Source organism: Hemitrygon akajei, chromosome 5, assembly GCF_048418815.1.
Source record: "Hemitrygon akajei chromosome 5, sHemAka1.3, whole genome shotgun sequence".
NCBI classification, from domain to species: Eukaryota; Metazoa; Chordata; class Chondrichthyes; order Myliobatiformes; family Dasyatidae; genus Hemitrygon; species Hemitrygon akajei.
Genome location: NC_133128.1, coordinates 113,734,057 through 113,752,554, shown reverse-complemented (window position 1 = coordinate 113,752,554; position 18,498 = coordinate 113,734,057). Strand labels below are relative to the sequence as shown.

The 18,498-nt window shown below is 44.0% G+C and overlaps 1 protein-coding gene across 3 annotated transcripts in view; it reads right to left on the bottom strand.

The window, feature by feature from the left end:
- Nucleotides 1-18,498, bottom strand: part of dnajb2 (DnaJ heat shock protein family (Hsp40) member B2) — a 74,806-nt gene that overhangs the window by 39,498 nt on the left and 16,810 nt on the right. For all 3 annotated transcript variants that reach the window (XM_073046224.1, XM_073046225.1, XM_073046226.1), the window contains exons 2-6: nt 17,043-17,129; nt 9,203-9,312; nt 6,446-6,499; nt 5,862-5,981; nt 1,331-1,423 (exon numbers count right to left, since the gene is read on the bottom strand). In XM_073046224.1, coding sequence (XP_072902325.1) covers nt 1,331-1,423; nt 5,862-5,981; nt 6,446-6,499; nt 9,203-9,312; nt 17,043-17,107 — 442 coding nt within the window. In that variant the 5' untranslated portion in view covers nt 17,108-17,129. The remainder of the gene's footprint in view (nt 1-1,330; nt 1,424-5,861; nt 5,982-6,445; nt 6,500-9,202; nt 9,313-17,042; nt 17,130-18,498) is intronic.

The window sequence follows — 18,498 nt, the reverse complement described above, 5'->3', positions numbered from 1 at the left end:
GATAGGTTAAGTGAGTGGGCCAAGGTCTGGCAGATGGAGTACAATGTTGGTAATTGCAAGATCATCTACTTTGGAAGGAATAATAGAAGAGTAGATTATTATTTAAATGGTGAAAAATGCTGTTGTACAGAGGGACTTGGGAGTGCTTGTGCATGAATTGCAAAAAGTTGGCAACAGGTTATTAAGAAGGCAAATGGAATGTTGGCCTTCATTGCGAGAGGGGTTGAATTCAAGAGCAGGGAGGTCATGCTGCAACTATACAGGGTACTGGTGAGACCGCACCTGGAGTACTGTGTGCGTTTCTGGTCTCCTTACTTGAGGAAAGATATACTGGCTTTGGAGGCAGTGCAGAGGAGGTTCACCAGGTTGATTTCAGTGATGAAGGGGTTAATCTATGGGGCGAGATTGAGTCGTCTGGGATTATACTCTCTGGAATTCAGAAGAATGAGAGGGAATCTTATAGACAGATACAAAATTTTGAAAGGGATTGATAAGGTAGAAGTAGGAAAGTTGTTTCCATTGGTAGGTGAGACTAGAACTTGGGGACATTGCCTCAAGATTCAGAGGACGGAGATGAGGAGAAACTGTTTTTCCCAGAGGTGGTGAATCTGTGGAATTCTCTGCCCAGGGAAGCAGTTGAGGCTTCCTCACTAAATATACTTAAGATACAGTTAGATAGGTTTTTACATAGTAAGGGAATTAAGGGTTATGGGGAAAAGGCAGGTAGATGAAGCTGAGTTACAGAAAGATCAGCCATGATCTTACTGAATGACGGAGCAGGCTCGATAGGCAGGATGGCCTACTCTTATGTTGACTGTTTTGTGTTGTAGTTTTATAGCTTAGGGAGCTTAGATAAGTACTTGATTGACTGAGATGCTTGGTCGAGTGCTTCACTGTTCACTTGTAAATAAATAGTTAACATGCTTACTCGCAATCATACCTTCTATCCCATTTACCGTATCCGCGAATCTGCTTCCACATAACAGGAGGCCAAGTTAATGGATATATTTACAGTGGAGGTTGATGGATTCTTGATTAGCAAGGGTGTCAAAAATTATGAGGAAAGAATAGCACAGCAGACATGATGGGCTGAATGGTTATGTCATATTGTCTTAGGAACAGACACTTGTAGGCTTCCCCCAGCACATAGTCCACTCTGTTGGTCATTGATGCAAACGATGCATTTCACAGCTTGTACATCGGAACATTGAAACATGAGAAAATAAAGTTAATCTTTCATTTTTAACTGGTGCATCACAATGCCACCTCCTCTTAACATGCACAGCACAGAACTTCCTTCAACCACACAGTGACCCAGTTTTCAACATACCTGATCCAGTGGGAAACGGGAATGAAAATAATGATTCAGGTGCATGTCGGGATCGGTTAATCCCAGCCATATCAGAAAATGGGCCAAAGTCATCTATCAAAAGAATAAAACAAAAAAGTTAAAAGAAAATCTATCTGCTCGAGAAACTCAATCCAGAGATCTTTCTATTGATGCTTCTATTAATGGAAATACTTTGTTTCTCAAGGAGAAATCTCATTGAGCCTATCAAATACTGAAAGGTCTAGATTAGTGGTCACCAACCTTTTTAAGCCTAAGATCCCCTACCTCGGCCTTAGTGAAAGGCAAGATCGACCTACTAAATCGATTAGTTACACGCATGCACACCGGGCAGAAAAGACTGGAAGTAAAACCCCACAACCCAGAAGAAATAATGTATGTACACCAGGAGTCACCACCCTTTTTTGCACCGCGGACTGGTTTAATATTGACAATATTCTTGTGGACTGGCCAACGGCGGGGGGGAGGGGGGGTGTTAAACACGATCGGAATACAGCGATACTTGAAGCAGGTTCTTTATGTCCAGTCTATTCCACAATTAAGTTTTTGTGGCTCTCAGCACTTAGCTTCTGTCCCACTTGCTCACGTTTTTTTCCGTTGAGAAAACTCAACAGGCTTGTCTTTAAGTGCAGGGTGCTTGGAATTAGGGTACCGAAGCAGTTTTGAGAGCTTCATTGCCTCATTAGACAGCCTCCAGGCCCAAACTCCAGCCTCCCGCCCGCCCAGCGCCAGACGCCTTGGTCAGGTGCGGCTGGTTGTGGGTGGGGTGAGAGAACGAGGTCAAGGCCGGAGGTCCCCGTACCGGGGTCACGGCGGTCGCAGTCCGGAGAGCAACCGACTGAGTGAGGAGTGCGGCACAGCGCATGCCCGCCCCCCTTGTAGGATCTATCGGCCAACAAAAGTTTGGCTTGAGGGATGACTTTCAGTACATTGCAGCGAGGTAGCTGCTTTGCTACTTACGAAACCCTGAGCCCAAATTAGGTCGTCTGCGAGTATTTTAGCACCGGGTTCCTCACGAACATTTGGTGTGGTGAACAGGTTTAGAGGTGGCGCCAATCTGTCCACATTCCAGGTCGGTAGCAACAGCACTTCCCACCAGCTGTGCGAGGCAGCCAGTTACCCGAGGCCAACCAGTGATCCTTGGGGTGAGGGTATCACTGCGGTTAGGCAACTGATGATCTCGCGTGCATTCAAGTTCAACAGTGGGCGTGACAGGGAATGAGGAAAGGTGCAGCCAACTCAGTTCATTTCATATCGCCAAATCATATCATTTCCTCGCGGCCCGGTGGATGGGGACCACTGAAGTACACTGTGCAGTGCGTGGCGGGGAACTACATACATGCGCACTGGGCAGAAAGAACAGAACTAAAACCCTGCAACCCGGAAACAATCTCTCAGCAGTATTTGTGTACAGGCAGTCCCCAGGTTACATATGAGTTCCGTTTCCGAGTCCATCTTTAAGTCGGATTAGTACGTTAAGTCGGAACAAGTATATCCGGTATTATTTAGCGTCAGTTAGTCAACCGTTCATCTTAGTATATATTTTACCTTTCTATGCATATGAAACACTTAAGAAATGTATGTATTCCATTAATTAAACCACTGCATTGCTTAGTAATAATTGTAGCTTTCATCGGGGCAGAGCCTTTCACATGCTCCATTATTCTCACTTTATCCTTTAAAATTGTTCCGATCATTGACTAACGCTTTTCCAATGACCGATGGCGTTTCAACTCTTTCCAAACGCTTTATTATTTCCACTTTATTTTCAATCGCGATCACTTCCCATCAACGGAACAGAAATACTGCAGGTGGCGGGTCCCGAGGTCCGCCGGGTCCTAAGGATCATCTCACTGAATTCCCCGGGTCCTAAACTCCACCGCACTGAGACAGGTTAAATGGGACAAGTGGGGGCTGTGCTGGGTTTGGGTATTTGATCCTCCACAATATTCCGCGTGGGAATTTAAACTGGAGGTGGCAGTGTTTTATTTACGAGGTTGAGTTGCGCGCTCGACATCAACCCGGCATGGATGGTACGGGAGTCATTGGATCGACATCAACCCGGCACGGGAGCCGTCTGTCACTCACTGGATCAAACTCGTTCTTGAGCCCGGCGCTGATCTCACTGCGCCACCAGCCAACCGGAATGGGGGGGAGGGGGGCGGGGTCAGGGTGAATCTTGCTAAGAAAAATTTAAGCCAAATACGAAGTCACACACTCAACACAGTGTCAACAGCAACGAGTTAAAATGGTGGACGGCGTCACAATCTGACTGAAAATGGCAGACAGCGTTCTCCTCCCTCGGTTCGTAAGTATGAGTTGTCCGTAAGTCGGACGTTCGTAACTCGGGGACTACCCGTATTTATTTTTCAATTTTTTCAGGATCTACTGGGGAAGTCTCAAAGATCGGTCAGCCGATCACGATCGACCGGTTGGTGACCACTAGTCTAGATAGAGTGGATCTGGAAAGGATGTTTCCAATAGTGGGTGAGTCTAGAATCAGGGGGACAGCCTCAGAATACAAGGAGGTTCCTTTAGAACAGCAATGAGAGGGTGATAAATCTGTGGAATTCATTGCCATAGATCACTCTGGAGGCCAAGCCATTGGCGATATTTAAAGCAGAAGTTGACAGATCCTTGATTAGTCAGGGCGTCAAAGGTTACAGTGAGAATGAGGTTGAGAGGAAAAAAAATCAGCCACGATCAAATGGCAGAATGGTCTCATTCTGCTACATTATCTTATGGTCTATTATCACTGTGAGTGAAATATCTTTCAAATAAGATGGCACCCATCAACATAAATAATGAGCAAGACTGTGTGTGTGTGTGTGTGTGTGTGTGTGTGTGTGTGTGTGTGTGTGTGTGTGTGTGTGTGTGTGTGTGTGTGTGTGTGTGTGTGTGTGTGTGTGAGAGAGAGAGAGACAGACAGACAGACACAAACACACACAGAGACTACATCAAACTTCATATATGTCACCATATACAACCCTCAGACTCCTTTGCAGGCAATCACAGTAAATATAAAAATCACAATCAAATCAATGAAAAGACTATGTGCTGGACACAGGGCAGATCCTCTGAAATGATAATGCCAAGGAATTTAAAGTTGCTGACCCTCTCAACTTTTGATCCTCCGATGAGGACTGGCTCATGGACCTCCACTTTTCTCCTGTTGAACTCAATAATCATCTCCTTGCTCTTGCTGATATTGAGTGAGAAGTTGTTGTGGCACCACTCAATCAGATTTTCAATCTCCCTCCTATATACCCATTTGTCACTACCCTTATTAATACAGCCAACGTCAGCAAACTTGAATATGACATTGGAGCTGTGCTTAGCCTCACAATCACGGATATAAAGTGAGTAGAGCAGGGGGTAAGCACACAGCCTTGTGGTGCAAATGTGCTGAGAATGATTGTGGAGGTTGCCAATCTGAACTGACTGAGGTCTGCAAGTGAGGAAATTGAGGATCCAAATGAAAAAGAAGGTTTTGAGACCTAGAGTGAAGGAAATCGGCTTTCATCTTGACCAGCACCGTCTTTGCAATCTATCTGGGCCGGCGTTTGAATTGAACCAATGACAGAGCAGCAAAAGGCTTTGCACCCTGGAGAGAGGAGTGAAGACCACGAAGAAGCAGCAAAATTAGCTCTCACCTCCATTCTGGGCTGGCTTTTAAATTGTCTGAACATTGTATCAGCCCTCACACTTGGGGCACAGCTGCAGCAAAACGCTCCAGGGCTAGACCAGACCATCCAGCAATTCGCTCAGGACCCAGATTTCACCACCCAGCAACTTGCTCCGGGCCTAGATTTCACCGTCCAGTAACTTGCTCTGGGTTCAGACTCCATCGCCCATCCTGAAGCCAAGCTCAAGCTCTTCAGACCAGCTCAGCGCCCAGAGTGATTCAACCTCACATCTCAGCCAGTTGGATAAGCATCTGAACTTCTCTGCCCGGGCCCCATATTCTCCTTTGGCACCCAGAACCATCCAACCTCACACCTGGGACAACTGTACAAGCACTGGAACTCCATCTCCAACAATTCTGCAACATCCCAGGAACTTGCCTCGCCATCACTTGCCCCTTCACTGTTTGTGGCGATAATTTAACACAGTTTACCCTGAACAGGTTTTCTTAGTGAAGTTTATAGACAGATTTCTGATCTTTTTGACTACCACAAGATGTCACACATGTTCAGTAACATCCATCTTATCTGGAAGTTGATAATTGGACAGAGTTCTCTACAAACAATCCTGACTGAAGTCCTCAACAGTCATTTGAAAGGAGTCAAAGTAGGACATTTCCTTTTTATTTAAAATTGCAGTTTTCAATACATGGAGTGCCTTTTTAATACTTGTCTTTTTCTTGCAAACGTTTTGGAGTTACAAAACATAACAACCAGAACTAGAGGTCATAGGTTAAGGGTGAAAAGTGACATATTTAAGGGAAACCTGAGGGGGAACTTTGTCACTCAGAGGGCAGTGTGAGTGAGAAACAAAGCCAGAGCACACTCACCAAATAACTCTGCAAAAGGATCACGGCCACCAAAGAACTCTCTAAACACTTCATCTGGACTACGGAATGAGAAGATAAAATCAGGAAACTCTGTTCCCGCGCTGGGACCTCTGCCACCTACTGAAAATGAAAAGATGACAATTATAAATGATACTTTCAAAATGAAATGCAAGTCACAGTTTATAAATATCACTACATGTAGCAAGGCAGCTGACATTAACAAGGACCCCTCCCATTCCAATCATTCTCTTTTCTTCCCCCCTCCTATCAGGAAGAAAGTACAAAAACTAAGGGGAAAAAAACAGATTTAAGGTGAGAGGGGGAACATTTAAGGATTTGTGAGGCAAGTTGTTGTGTTTTTTTTTTAAAGAGACTGGTAGATGCCTTGAATGCACTGCCAGAAGTCGTAGAAGCACTTTGGTTAAGAGGCATTTAAGAAGACACATGAATAGACAGGGAATGGAGGGATATAGACCAGGTGGAGACAGGTGGCATTAATCGAGTGTAGAATACTAATCAGGTTAGAGATGGTGGGATCCTGGTCTGTACTGTTCAACTGTAAGTTCTAGTCACTTTATGCTTACCTCCACCAACTAATCCTTCTTTTCCATATTTATCGTAAGCTTCTCGTTTACTTCCTAAAGAAAACAATCAAATTTAATTAAGCAGCACGAAATTGGGACATAACTTAGGACATGAAAATAGCCCATTCAACAGAGTCATCTCCACCCCACCACAATTTCATTCTTTAAGATGTTTTCCCCGTGAGAAAGAGTTTCATATTCAATCCACTCTCCTGGCAATGTGAATCAAATAGACCTGCATACCAAGACCATAAGAACTCAAGCCCATAAGACATAAGAACAGAATTAGGCCATCGGGTCAGCTCTGCCAGTCCATCATGTCTGATTTATTATACTTCTCAACCCTATTCTCCTCATATCCTTTGACACCCTTACCAATCAAGAACCTATCCATCTCTGCTTTAAGTACACCCAATGACTCTACAACACTGCCACAACAAAGCAGCAACCAGCAAGCATCCCCACCATCAAGGCCATGCTTTCTTCTCGCTGCTGCCATCAAGGAGGTTCTAAAAGGAGAACTTTTATTCTGAGGCTGTGCCTTCTGGTCCTAGAAAATGGTGACATGGTGTGTGAATGCGTTCCCATTACAAAAGAAGATCTTTCCAGCCCAATCATACTTCTTGCTTCAAATAATCACTAAATAAAACGCAACTGCATCTTTTCCACTTCAGGTGACTGAAGAAGTTTGGCATGAGTCCCCAAATCCTCAGGACCTTCTATAGGGGCACCATTGAGAGCATCCTGACTGACCATCACTGCCTGGTGCGGGAACTGCATCAACCTTGATTGCTGGGCACTGCAGAGAGTGGTACAGACAGCTCAGCACATCTGTGGATGTGAACTTCCCTCCATTGAGGATATCTATAGCAGCAGAAGGCCTGGAAGATCATCAGGGACACCAGTCACGCCAACCATGAATTGTTTCAGCTGCTTCCGTCTGGCAAATGGTATCGCAGCATTAAAGCCAGGACCAACAGGCTATGGGACAACTTCTTTCTACATGCCATTAGACTTATAAATTCACATGTCTGTACATTGCAATGTAGTCATAACTCAAAGATTTTTACTCCCACACATTGTGGGATGTGTGTAAGATTTAAATAAATTCAATTCAATTCAGAAGGACTGAAGGACATCATAGGTAGATAGGGTTGCAAAGAGAGCTTTTGGCACACTGCCTTCATATATCGGAGTACTGAGTACAGAGTTGGGATTTAATGTTGAAGTTGTACTAGACGTTGGTGAGGCCAAATTTGGAGTATTGTGTGTAGCTCTGGTCATCTACCTGAAGGACAGATATCAGTAAGATTTAAAGAGTGCAGTACAGATAGAAATAAGGTGCAGGAGATAATGAGTTAGATGCAAGGTCAAGAATTCATCTTATCATATTAGGGGACCATTCAATAGTCGTATAACAGTGGGGCAGAGGCAGTCCTTAAGCCTGGCGTTACATGCTTTCAGGCTTTTTTATTTACTGCCTGATGGAAGAAGGAAGAAGAATGAGATCTTTGATATATGCTGGTTGCTTTATTCAGACAGCAAGAAGTGTACACAAAGTCCATGGAGGGAGGCTGAACTGTGTCCACGACTCTCTCAAAATGCCGGAGATTTTTCATCAGTTTGGCCTGATACATCATCTGTTTATTACTCTCCATAGAAGCTGCCTAACCTACTGAGTTCCTTCAGCACTTTGTGTGTGTTTCTCTGGTTTTCCAACATCTGCAGAATCTTGTATCCGTAACTCTCTGTAGTTTCCTTGCCATCACAGGCACAGCAGCTACCATACCAAACCGTGATGCATTTGGATAGCACCTTTTCTATGGTGCCTTGACAAGAATCAGTGAGGGGCAAGGATGATGTTAACCTGTTTAAGAATGCCAGGTAGGAGATATTCAGTCCCAAACCTTCTAACCCTTCCAGTAACCACTGGTAATTAAAGATCAAACGGCATTGAAATTCTCCTGGATAATGATAGCTTCAAGGCATGAAGTTACACTATCTGCTATCTTAACCATAATGCTGGTAAAGTTCACAAAGAGAATTCCTGGCTGACTTTTTCATAGAACATAAACATAGAACCATATAGCACAGTACAGGCCCTTCAGCTAACAACGTTGAGCCACCCTTTAAACTTATTCTAAGATCAATGTCACCCTTCCCTCCCACAAAGCCCTCCATTTTTCATGTAATAGTTCAGTGTACAATAAATTCTAAGGGTATAGGGTACTTATCACAACGGTCCCTGCAAAGAGCCAGGACATCTTCAGTGGTCTAAATAGCCTAATGATGTGCACAACTCCCCAAGATGCTTCTGAAATACCTCCCATTTTCTTTCAATAAGCCACTCATTAAACTGCTTGCAGCCTATAAAAAGTAAATAAGACCTTAAGATACAAGAGCAGAATTGGACCATTTAATCCATCAAATTTACTTCACCATTCCTGGTTTATTATCCCTCTCAACCTCATTCTCCTGCCTTCTCCCTGTAACCTTTGACACACTTACCAATCAAGAAACTTTCAACCTCCGCTTTAAATATACCAAAACTGGGGCAATGAATTCCGCAGATTCATCAGCCTCTGGCTAAAGAAATCCCTCCTTATCCCTGTTCTAAATGGATGTCCTTCTATTCTGAGCCTTTGCCCTCTAGCCCTAGATTCACCCAATATAGGAAACATCCTATCCACATCCACTTTACCTAGGCCTTTCAATATTCAGTAGGTTTCACTGAAATAACCCTGGGTGTCAACTTACGGTCTGATAGCACTTCATAAGCCTCCGCAATCTCCTTAAACTTCTGCTCTGCAAATTCCTTATTGTCTGGGTTCTTGTCAGGATGCCATCGCAGTGCCAGTTTCCGGTATCTGAAATGAAAAGAGAAGGATATATAAAATTCTACGTACACAACGCTGGAAGAACTCAGCAGGCCAGGCAGCATCCATGAGAAAAAAGTAGCCAACGTTTCGGGCCGAGACCCTTCATCAGGAATGGGGGGGAAGAGAGGGCCGAAGCCCAGTAATAGATATAGGGGAGGGGGTAGGGCCTAGAGGCGCCAGCTGGAAAACCAATCAGAGGAAAGATAAAGGGGGAGGGGGAGGGGATAAGCATGAAAGAACTGTAGAGATAAAAAAGCAGAAAGTTGAAAGGGGAGAGAGGCAGAGAGGGACCTGTGATAGGGGAAGGGGGAGGAGGAGGGAATTACCAGAAATAGGAGAATTCAATGTTCATACATCTCCATCTCTGGAGACAGACTATCCACTGACATCTTCTACAAACCCACTGACGCCCATAACTATCTTGACTATACCTCTTCCCACCCTGGCCAATGCAAAAATGCCATTCCCTATTCCCAGTTCCTCCGTCTCTGCCGCATCTGCTCCCAGGATGAGGCTTTCCGATCCAGGACTTCTCAAATGTCCTCTTTCTTTCAGGATTGTGGTTTACCTTCTGGCGTCATCAAAGATGCCCTCACCCGCCCACACTTCAGCCCTTAACCCATCCTCCCGTCACCACAACAGGGACAGGGTTCCCCTTGTCCTCACCCACCACCCCACCAGCCTCCGGATCCAAAACATTATCCTCCGCAACTTCCGCCAACTTCAACAGGACCCCGCCACCAAGCACATCTTTCCCTCCCTACCCCTCTCAGCTTTTCGCAGGGATCGTTCCCTCCACGACTACCTGGTCCACACATCCCTCCCCTCAGAACTCCCACCTGGCACTTATCCCTGCAAGCGCAAATTCTACACCTGTCCCCACACCTCCTCCCTTACCACCATTCCGGGCCCCAGACAGTCCTTCCAGGTGAGGCAACACTTCACCTGCAAGTCTGCTGGAGTCGTCTATTGCATCCGGTGCTCCCAGTGCGGCCTCCTCTACATCGGCGAGACCCGACGCAGATTGGGGGACCGCTTCGTCGAGCACCTACGCTCCGTCCGTCACAATATACAGGACCTCCCGGTTGCCACCCACTTCAACTCTGCCTCCCATTCCCATCTAGATATGTCCATACATGGCCTCTTTTACTGCCATGATGAGGCCAAACTCAGGTTGGAGGAGCAACACCTCATCTATCGTCTGGGTAGCCTCCAGCCTGGTGGTATGAACATTGAATTCTCCAATTTCCGGTAATTCCCTCCCCCTTCCCCTATCCCAGGTCCCTCTCTGCCTCTCTCCCCTTTCAACTTCCTGCTTCTTTATCTCTACAGTTCTTTCATGCTTATCCCCTCCCCCTCCCCCCTTTATCTTTCCTCTGATTGGTTTGCCACCTGGTGCCTCTACGCCCTACCCCCTCCCATATCTCTATTACTGGGCTTCAGCCCTCTCTCCCCACCCCCCCCCCCCCATTCCTGATGAAGGGTCTCGGCCCGAAACGTTGGCTACTCTTTTCTCACGGATGCTGCCTGGCCTGTTGAGTTCTTCCAGCGTTGTGTACGTATTCTTTGATCCACAACATCTGCAGTTGTGTTTTTGTGTATATAAAATTCTAGTTAGGCCGTATCTGGAGTATTGCATACACTTCTAGTCACTTCATTAAAGGAAGGATATTGAGGCTTTTTCAAAGGGTGCAGAAGAGATTTACCACGATGCTGCCTGGATTAGAGGACGTGTACTATAATGAGAGGCTGGACAAACTTGGGTTGTTTTCTCTGGAGCACTGGAGGATGAGGGGACATCTGAAAGAGGTTTACAAGATTATGATAGGCATGGATAGAGTAGACAGACAATATCTTTTTCCCAGGGATGAAATATCTAATACCAGAGGGGATGCAATTAAGGTGAGAGAGGTCATCTCAAAGGAGGTGTAAAAAGCAAGTTTCTTCCCCCTCCTCTGAGAGTGGTGGGTGCCTGGAATGTGCTGCCTGGAGTGGTGGTAGATGCAGACACATTAAGGACTTTGATGTGGACATTGTGTCGGCAGAAGAGATTAGTTTAGTTGGCCATTTGATTGCTAATTTAATTGGTTTGGCACATTGGTGTGGGCTGAAGGGGCTGTTGCTGTACTGTACTGCTCTATGTTTTAAAGATAACATCAACTCACAATGGATTGTTACGGTCAAAGCCTTGAGCAGCCCATCCAATATCACATTCTATTCATCGACAGATCTACCCGCTTCATTCTCCAGCTTTTCCACTGCCCAGCCAGTCACAAAATGGACACATCAACTTTACAATCCATCTGTAAGCTCCCCCTTACCAACTCTTACGTCCTTTCAGACCAACAACTTTTCTTTCTTTTCAAATCTTTTTATTATTATTATCCAAAATAACAAGAGTACATTGAAGTAGATAACACTTACAACGTCTCATAGGAAAAAAACAATGTTTTAGATCTTGCCACTTCTCCATTTCTAGCATCCCTAGAAATAAGGCCATAAAACCACCTCCTAGTACAGGAGTCCCTAAAGGTTTATTTGCAGGTTGCATCAATGGTAAGGAAGACAAATGCAATGTTAGCATTCATTTCAAGAGGACTAGAATATAAAGGCAAGGATGTAATGCTGAGGCTGTATAAGGTGTTGGTCAGACCTCATTTGGAATATTGTGAGCAGTTTTGGGACCTCTACCTAAGAAAGAATGTGCTGGTATTGGAGAGGGTCCACAGGAGCTTCTTGAGGATGATCGTGACATTGTGGGCCAAAGGGCCTGTAATGTACTATAGTGTCCTGTGTTCTACGTTCAATGGAATGATGCCGACTGGTACTGTCCAGGCTTTGGAAGGACGTGCTGAGAGATGCACGGTAGCTCGGTGCAGCCAACACAAAGACACTGTGGGAAACGACTACAGTCTGCGCTCCTTTCACTACTGCACATGGAGGGTGTAGGAGTTGGCTGAGGAAGCCCCACAAACAATAAAAGGGCCTTAAGTGACCATGTTGTAGCAATGGTGCTATGTCTGTTTGTGTTTTTATTTCTCTGTAAAGTTTACACTATGTAATGTACTGACCAAGAAACAAAGGTTATTTTCCTTGGCAACACGAGTGAATCTGCAGATGCTGGAAAAAAATAAAAACACAAAATGCTGGCAGAACTCAGCAGGCCAGACAGCATCTATGGGAGGAGGTAGTGACGACGTTTCGGGCCGAAACCCTTCATCAGGAGTGAATTATTTTTTTCCTTGCACTGTTTCTTCCTTCTATATACTTTACATCATGAATAAAGTCTACTTCTGAAAAAAAACATTGCTGAGCTGGAATTGCATATATGCCAAACTGATAAAGGACAACAGATTTTCACCTTTTAAAGCCTCAGAGGACAAAAGATTAAAGACTAAGGATTAACTTTATTTGTCACATGTACTGTACATTGAAACATACAGTGAAATGCTTCATTTGCGTCAACAACCAAGAGTTAGAGTTTATGCTGGGGCCAGTCCTCAAACTTCCAGCACCAACATAGCACACCCATAATTTACTAATCCTAATCTGTACATCTTTGGAATGTGGAAGGAAACTAGAGCACCCAGAGGAAACCCATGCAGTCACAGGGAGAACATTAAAAACTCCTTATAGACAACAATGCGAATCAAACACCAATCAGTAATCACTGGCACTGTAAAGTGATTGCGCTAACCCCTCTGCCACCATGCTGCCCACTTGCTAGATCCTAGAAGGATCATAAAACCATAGGATCATAAGACATAGGAGCAGAGTTAGGCCATTCAGGCTTTCAAGTCTGTTCTGACATTCCATCATGTCTGATTTATTACCCCTCTCAACCTCAATCTCCTGCCTTCTCTCCATAACCTTTGACACCCCTAATAATCAAGAACCTATCAATCTCCACTTTAAATATACCCACTGACAATGAACTCCCCAGATTCAGCACTCTCTTGCTAAAGAAATTCCTTCTCATCTGTCCTTCTGTTCTGACGTTTAACCCTCTGGTTCTAGAGTCTCCTGCTATAGGAAACAATCTCTCCACATTCACTCTACCTAGGCCTTTCAATATTTGAAAGATTTCAATGAGATTCCCCCCCCCCCCCTTTCTTCTAAACTCCAGCGAGTGCAGGCCCAGAGCCATCAAACGTTCCTCATGTAAACTCTTTCACTGTCAGGATCATTCTCATAAACCTCCTTGGACCCTCTCCATTGCCAGCATATCCTTTCTTAGTTTAGGGGCTCCAAAACTGTTCAGGATACTTCAAAACTACTGCAACACTGAAAACACAGGAAAACAGCTTCCAACATCAAGGACCTCCACCATCCAGCTCATGCTCTCTTCTCGCTGCTACCATCAGGAAGGAGATACATCACCAGATTCAGGAACAGTTACTGCTCCTTAACCATCAGCTCTTGAACCATACGGGATAAGTTCACTCACCCCAACCCTGAAATATTCCCACATACTCACTTTATAAGATTCCATCTGATATTTGATACTTATTGCTTCTTTATTTATCATTATTATTGTTTTTTAATTTTTTTGTATTTGTGCAGTTTGTTGTATTTGACTGTTCTGTGGGGACAGTCTTTCATTGATTCTATTAAGTTCTTTTGTAATTACTGTAAATGCCCACAAGAAAATGAATCTCTGGGTTGTATATGGTGACATACATTTACTTTGACAACAGATTTACTTTCAACTTTGAATTTTCAAATGCGGTCTGACCAATGCCTTATAAAGCGTCAGTGTCAGCTGCAGTCCCATTGGAATGTGCAGAGTGGGTGGATTTAATGCTTCCTGATCTGGGGTGTCCAGAATCACATCCTCAAAATAAGAGGTTGGTCATTCATGACATAGCTGGGGAGATATTTTGTCATTTTTGAGGATGATGAATCTGTCTACCCAAGAGCTCCATGGGGATTTGGTCACTAAGTATAGATTCAGAAAGTTCAAATTGCACGTGTGCTGGACCCAGGGAAGATCCTCTGAAATTATAACACGTGAATTTAAAGTTGCTGACCTCCCCTCTGCCTCTGATCCCTCAATGAAGACAGGCTCATGGACCTCTAGTTTCTTCCTCCTATGGTCAATAATCAGCTTCTTGGTCTAGCTGACATTGAGTGAGAGGTTGTTGCTCTGGCACCACTCAGCCAGATTTTCAATCTCTCTCCTAAATGTTAATTCATCACCACTTTTGATTTGGCCAATGAGGGTGGTGTCATCAGCAAACTTAAATATGGAACTGGAGCAGTGCCTAGCCTCATAGTCACAACTATAAACTGATAAGAACACAAAGTAAAGCACACAGCACAGAACAATAGGCCATCTGCCATATGGGTAGAAAATAGATTTATTTTGTGAACGGTCAATGTAACAGGGAAAGTGGAGACAATACCCATTCACTCAAATCAAGTTATAAGGCTTCTTGCAACCCAAGATTTACTCAAGTCAAAGTGGAACATGCTAAGAAGGAACAAGCATCTTCTGACTAGTTTACAATGTAACTTTGCTCTATTGGAGAGACCTCACTTCATGTTTAAGTCCAATGTGGACTCAGCAATAGAGACCAATCACTATGATCCAACAAACACCTACATTAGCAATAGATCATCTGACCACCAGGAAGGTGTGGCAGAATGAGCAAGGGCCAATTGTTAACCTAAAATAGATCAATACTGGGAATACAGATCTATAATTCATGAAAGTGGTCTCACAGGTAGATAGGGTCATAAAATGAGCTTTTGGCACATTATTCTTCATAAATCAAAGTATTGAGTACAAAAATTGGGATGCTATGTTAAAGTTGTATAAGACATTGGTCAGGTCTAATTTGGAGTATTGTGTGCAGTTTTGGTCACCTACCTACAGAAAAGATGTAAACAAGATTAAACATAGAAACATTGAAAATAGGTGCAGGAGCAGGCCATTCGGCCCTTCGAGCCTGCACTGCCATTTAGTATGATCATGGCTGATCATCCAACTCAGAACCCTGTACCTGCCTTCTCTCCATACCTCCTGATCCCTTTAGCCACAAGGGCCATATCTAACTTCCTCTTAAATATAGCCAATTAACTGGCCTCAACTGTTTCCTGTGGCAAAGAATTCCATGGATTCACCGCTCTCTGTGTGAAGAAGTTTCTCCTCATCACAGTCCTAAAAGGCTTCCCCTTTATCCTTAAACCGTGACCCCTCGTTCTGGACTTCCCCAACATCAGGAACAATCTTCCTGCATCTAGCCTGTCCAATCCCTTTAGAATTTTATACGTTTCAATAAGATCCCCCCTCAATCTTCTAAATTCCAGTGAGTATAAGCCTAGTCGATCCAGTCTTTCTTCATATGAAACTCCTGCCATCCCAGGAATCAATCTGGTGAACCTTCTCTGTACTCCCTCTATGGCAAGAATGTCTTTCCTCAGATTAGGGAACCAAAACTGCACATAATACTCCAGGTGTAGTCTCACCAAGGCCTTGTACAACTGCAATAGAACCTCCCTGCTCCTGTACTCGAATCCTTTTGCTATGGATGCCAACATACCATTTGCCTTTTTCACCGCCTGCTGTACCTGCATGCCCACTTTCAATGAATGGTGTACAATGACACCCAGGTCTCGTTGCACCTCCCCGTTTCCTAATCGGCCACCATTCAGATAATAATCTGTTTTCCTGTTGTTGCAACCAAAGTGGATAACCTCACATTTATCCACATTAAATTGCATCTGCCATGAATTTGTCCACTCACCTAACCTATCCAAGTCACCCTGCATCCTCTTAGCATCCTCCTCACAGCTAACACTTCCGCCCAGCTTCGTGTCATCCGCAAACTTGGAGATACTGCATTTAATTCCCTCATCTAAATCATTAATATATATTGTAAACAACTGGGGTCCCAGCACTGAGCCTTGCGGTACCCCACTAGTCACTGCCTGCCATTCTGAAAAGGTCCCGTTTATTCCCACTCTTTGCTTCCTATCTGCCAACCAATTCTCTATCCACATCAATACCATACCCCCAATACTGTGTGCTTTAAGATTAAAAGAGTACAGAGAAAATTTACAAGGATGTTGCAGGACTCAAGGATCTGAGTTATAGATTGAACATATTAGGACTTTATTCCTTGGAGTGTAGGAGATTGAGGGGAGATTTGATAGAGGTATACAAAATTATGAGGGTTGTAGACAGGGTAAATACAAGCAGGCATTTTCCACTGAGGTTGGGTGAGACTAGTACTAGAGGTCATGGATTAAGGATTAAGGATGAAAGGCGAAATATTTGGGGGAAATCTGAGAGGCAACTTCTTCACTCAGAGGGTGGTAAGAGTGTGGAATGAGCTCCCAGTAGAAGTGTGGATGGGGACTTATTTGCAACATTTAAGAGAAGTTCAGATAACTACATGGAAGGGTATTGAACACTATTGTCCAGGTGCGGGTCAATGGGACTAGGCAGAATAATAGTTCTGTACAGACTTGATGGGCCAAAGAAGGTGTTTCTGTGCTGCAGCACTCTATGACTCTATAATATAGATTGTTATGTGAAAAAATAGTGTTAATGCAGTTAGGTAACAGATATGATTCCAAGGGATGGCAGAACAGATTAAAAGCCTCCCAGTGCATCAGTAGAAACACGTTGTTATCACATGCATTTCAGGAACATCTGCACTGCCGGATATGATCAGTACACATCTGAGGAAGGAGATAATGCTCACACTTACGCTTTCTTGATGTCTTCTTGAGAGGAATTGCGAGAGATTCCCAAAATATTATAGTAATCCACCATTTCCTCCTCTACAGCTGTCTCCCTGTGGAGAAATCAAAGCAACACGTCAGATCAACGGAATCAGAATCAGGTTTTTTATCACTGACATGAAATTTGATGTTCTGCGGTAGCAGTAGATTACAATACATAAAACAGACTACAAATTAGAAAAAGGAATATTATATAAAAAATAAGTAGTGCAAAAACAGAACAAAAATAGGGTAAGTTCAAAGTAAATTTATTATCGAAGTACATACATTAACATCACCAAAAACAACCCCATGATTTATTTTCTTGTGGGCATTCATGGTAAGTACCAAAAAAAAAGATAAATATCTAGAATAGGAAATGAAGAGTCCTTGAAAGTGAGTCCATAGGTTGTGGGAACAGTTTGGTGTTGAGGTAAGTGAAGTTATCTCCTTCCTATATGTGCTCCTGGGTTTACAGTTCATTCAGAAATCTGATGGCAGGGAGAAGCTGTTCCTAAAAAGTTTATTTATTATCAAAGTATGTATGCATATTACAACTCTGAGACTTCTTCTCCAGATAGCCACGGAACAGAGAAAACCAAACCAAATCGTTTAATTATCATTCAAATCATACATGGATACAGTCAAATGAGACAGTATTCAACTGGGGCCAAGGTGCAGAACATACATCCAAAATAGCGAGAGAGAGAGAGAGAGAGAGAGAGAGAGAGAGAGAGAAAACACACATCATTACACAAGAAAGTTCATGTTCAGGGTTTTCAGAGAGAAACAGCAAACCCACCCCCCCCCACACACAAAAAAAAGAATGGCAACACGATCATGAACCACCCCAGACAAAATTATCAGCCCCCAAATCCCCTTCCCTTGCACAAACAACAAGATCATTCCCAAACCCCTTCCCCCACACAAGAAAAACTAACAAAAGTGCAACAAGAATATTGATCTCCAAACCCTCCCCCGCCCCACACACAAAATCAATGCGAAAAAATGGGGGAACACCACACTATATGAAAAAATATAAGACTGAAAAAGTCCATAACCATAGTCCAAATTCATAAACACAGAACCTTGGTAACATCATTGAAAGAGAGAGACACGACTCAAGTACAGAGGCCTACCCTCCGGGCACAGCAACAGGCCACATCGGCTCCAAAATGACCAAAATATGCACTTGCTCACCTTCCACAATCGCCTCAATGCTTCAATCTTCCCCATTGTTATAATTGGTGAAATGGAGTCTATCTGTGGCTCGCATCCTGTCTGGAAGTTCCTTCACCTCAAGGACTCGAGCTCGGAGACCAGAATCTTCTCAGAGACAGTAAAATGCTGTCCAGGCTCCTGGACCCCCTCCATGATAGTAGAAATAAGAGGGTGTGTCCTGGGTAGTGCGGGTCCTGAATGAGATGCCACATTTTTAAGGCA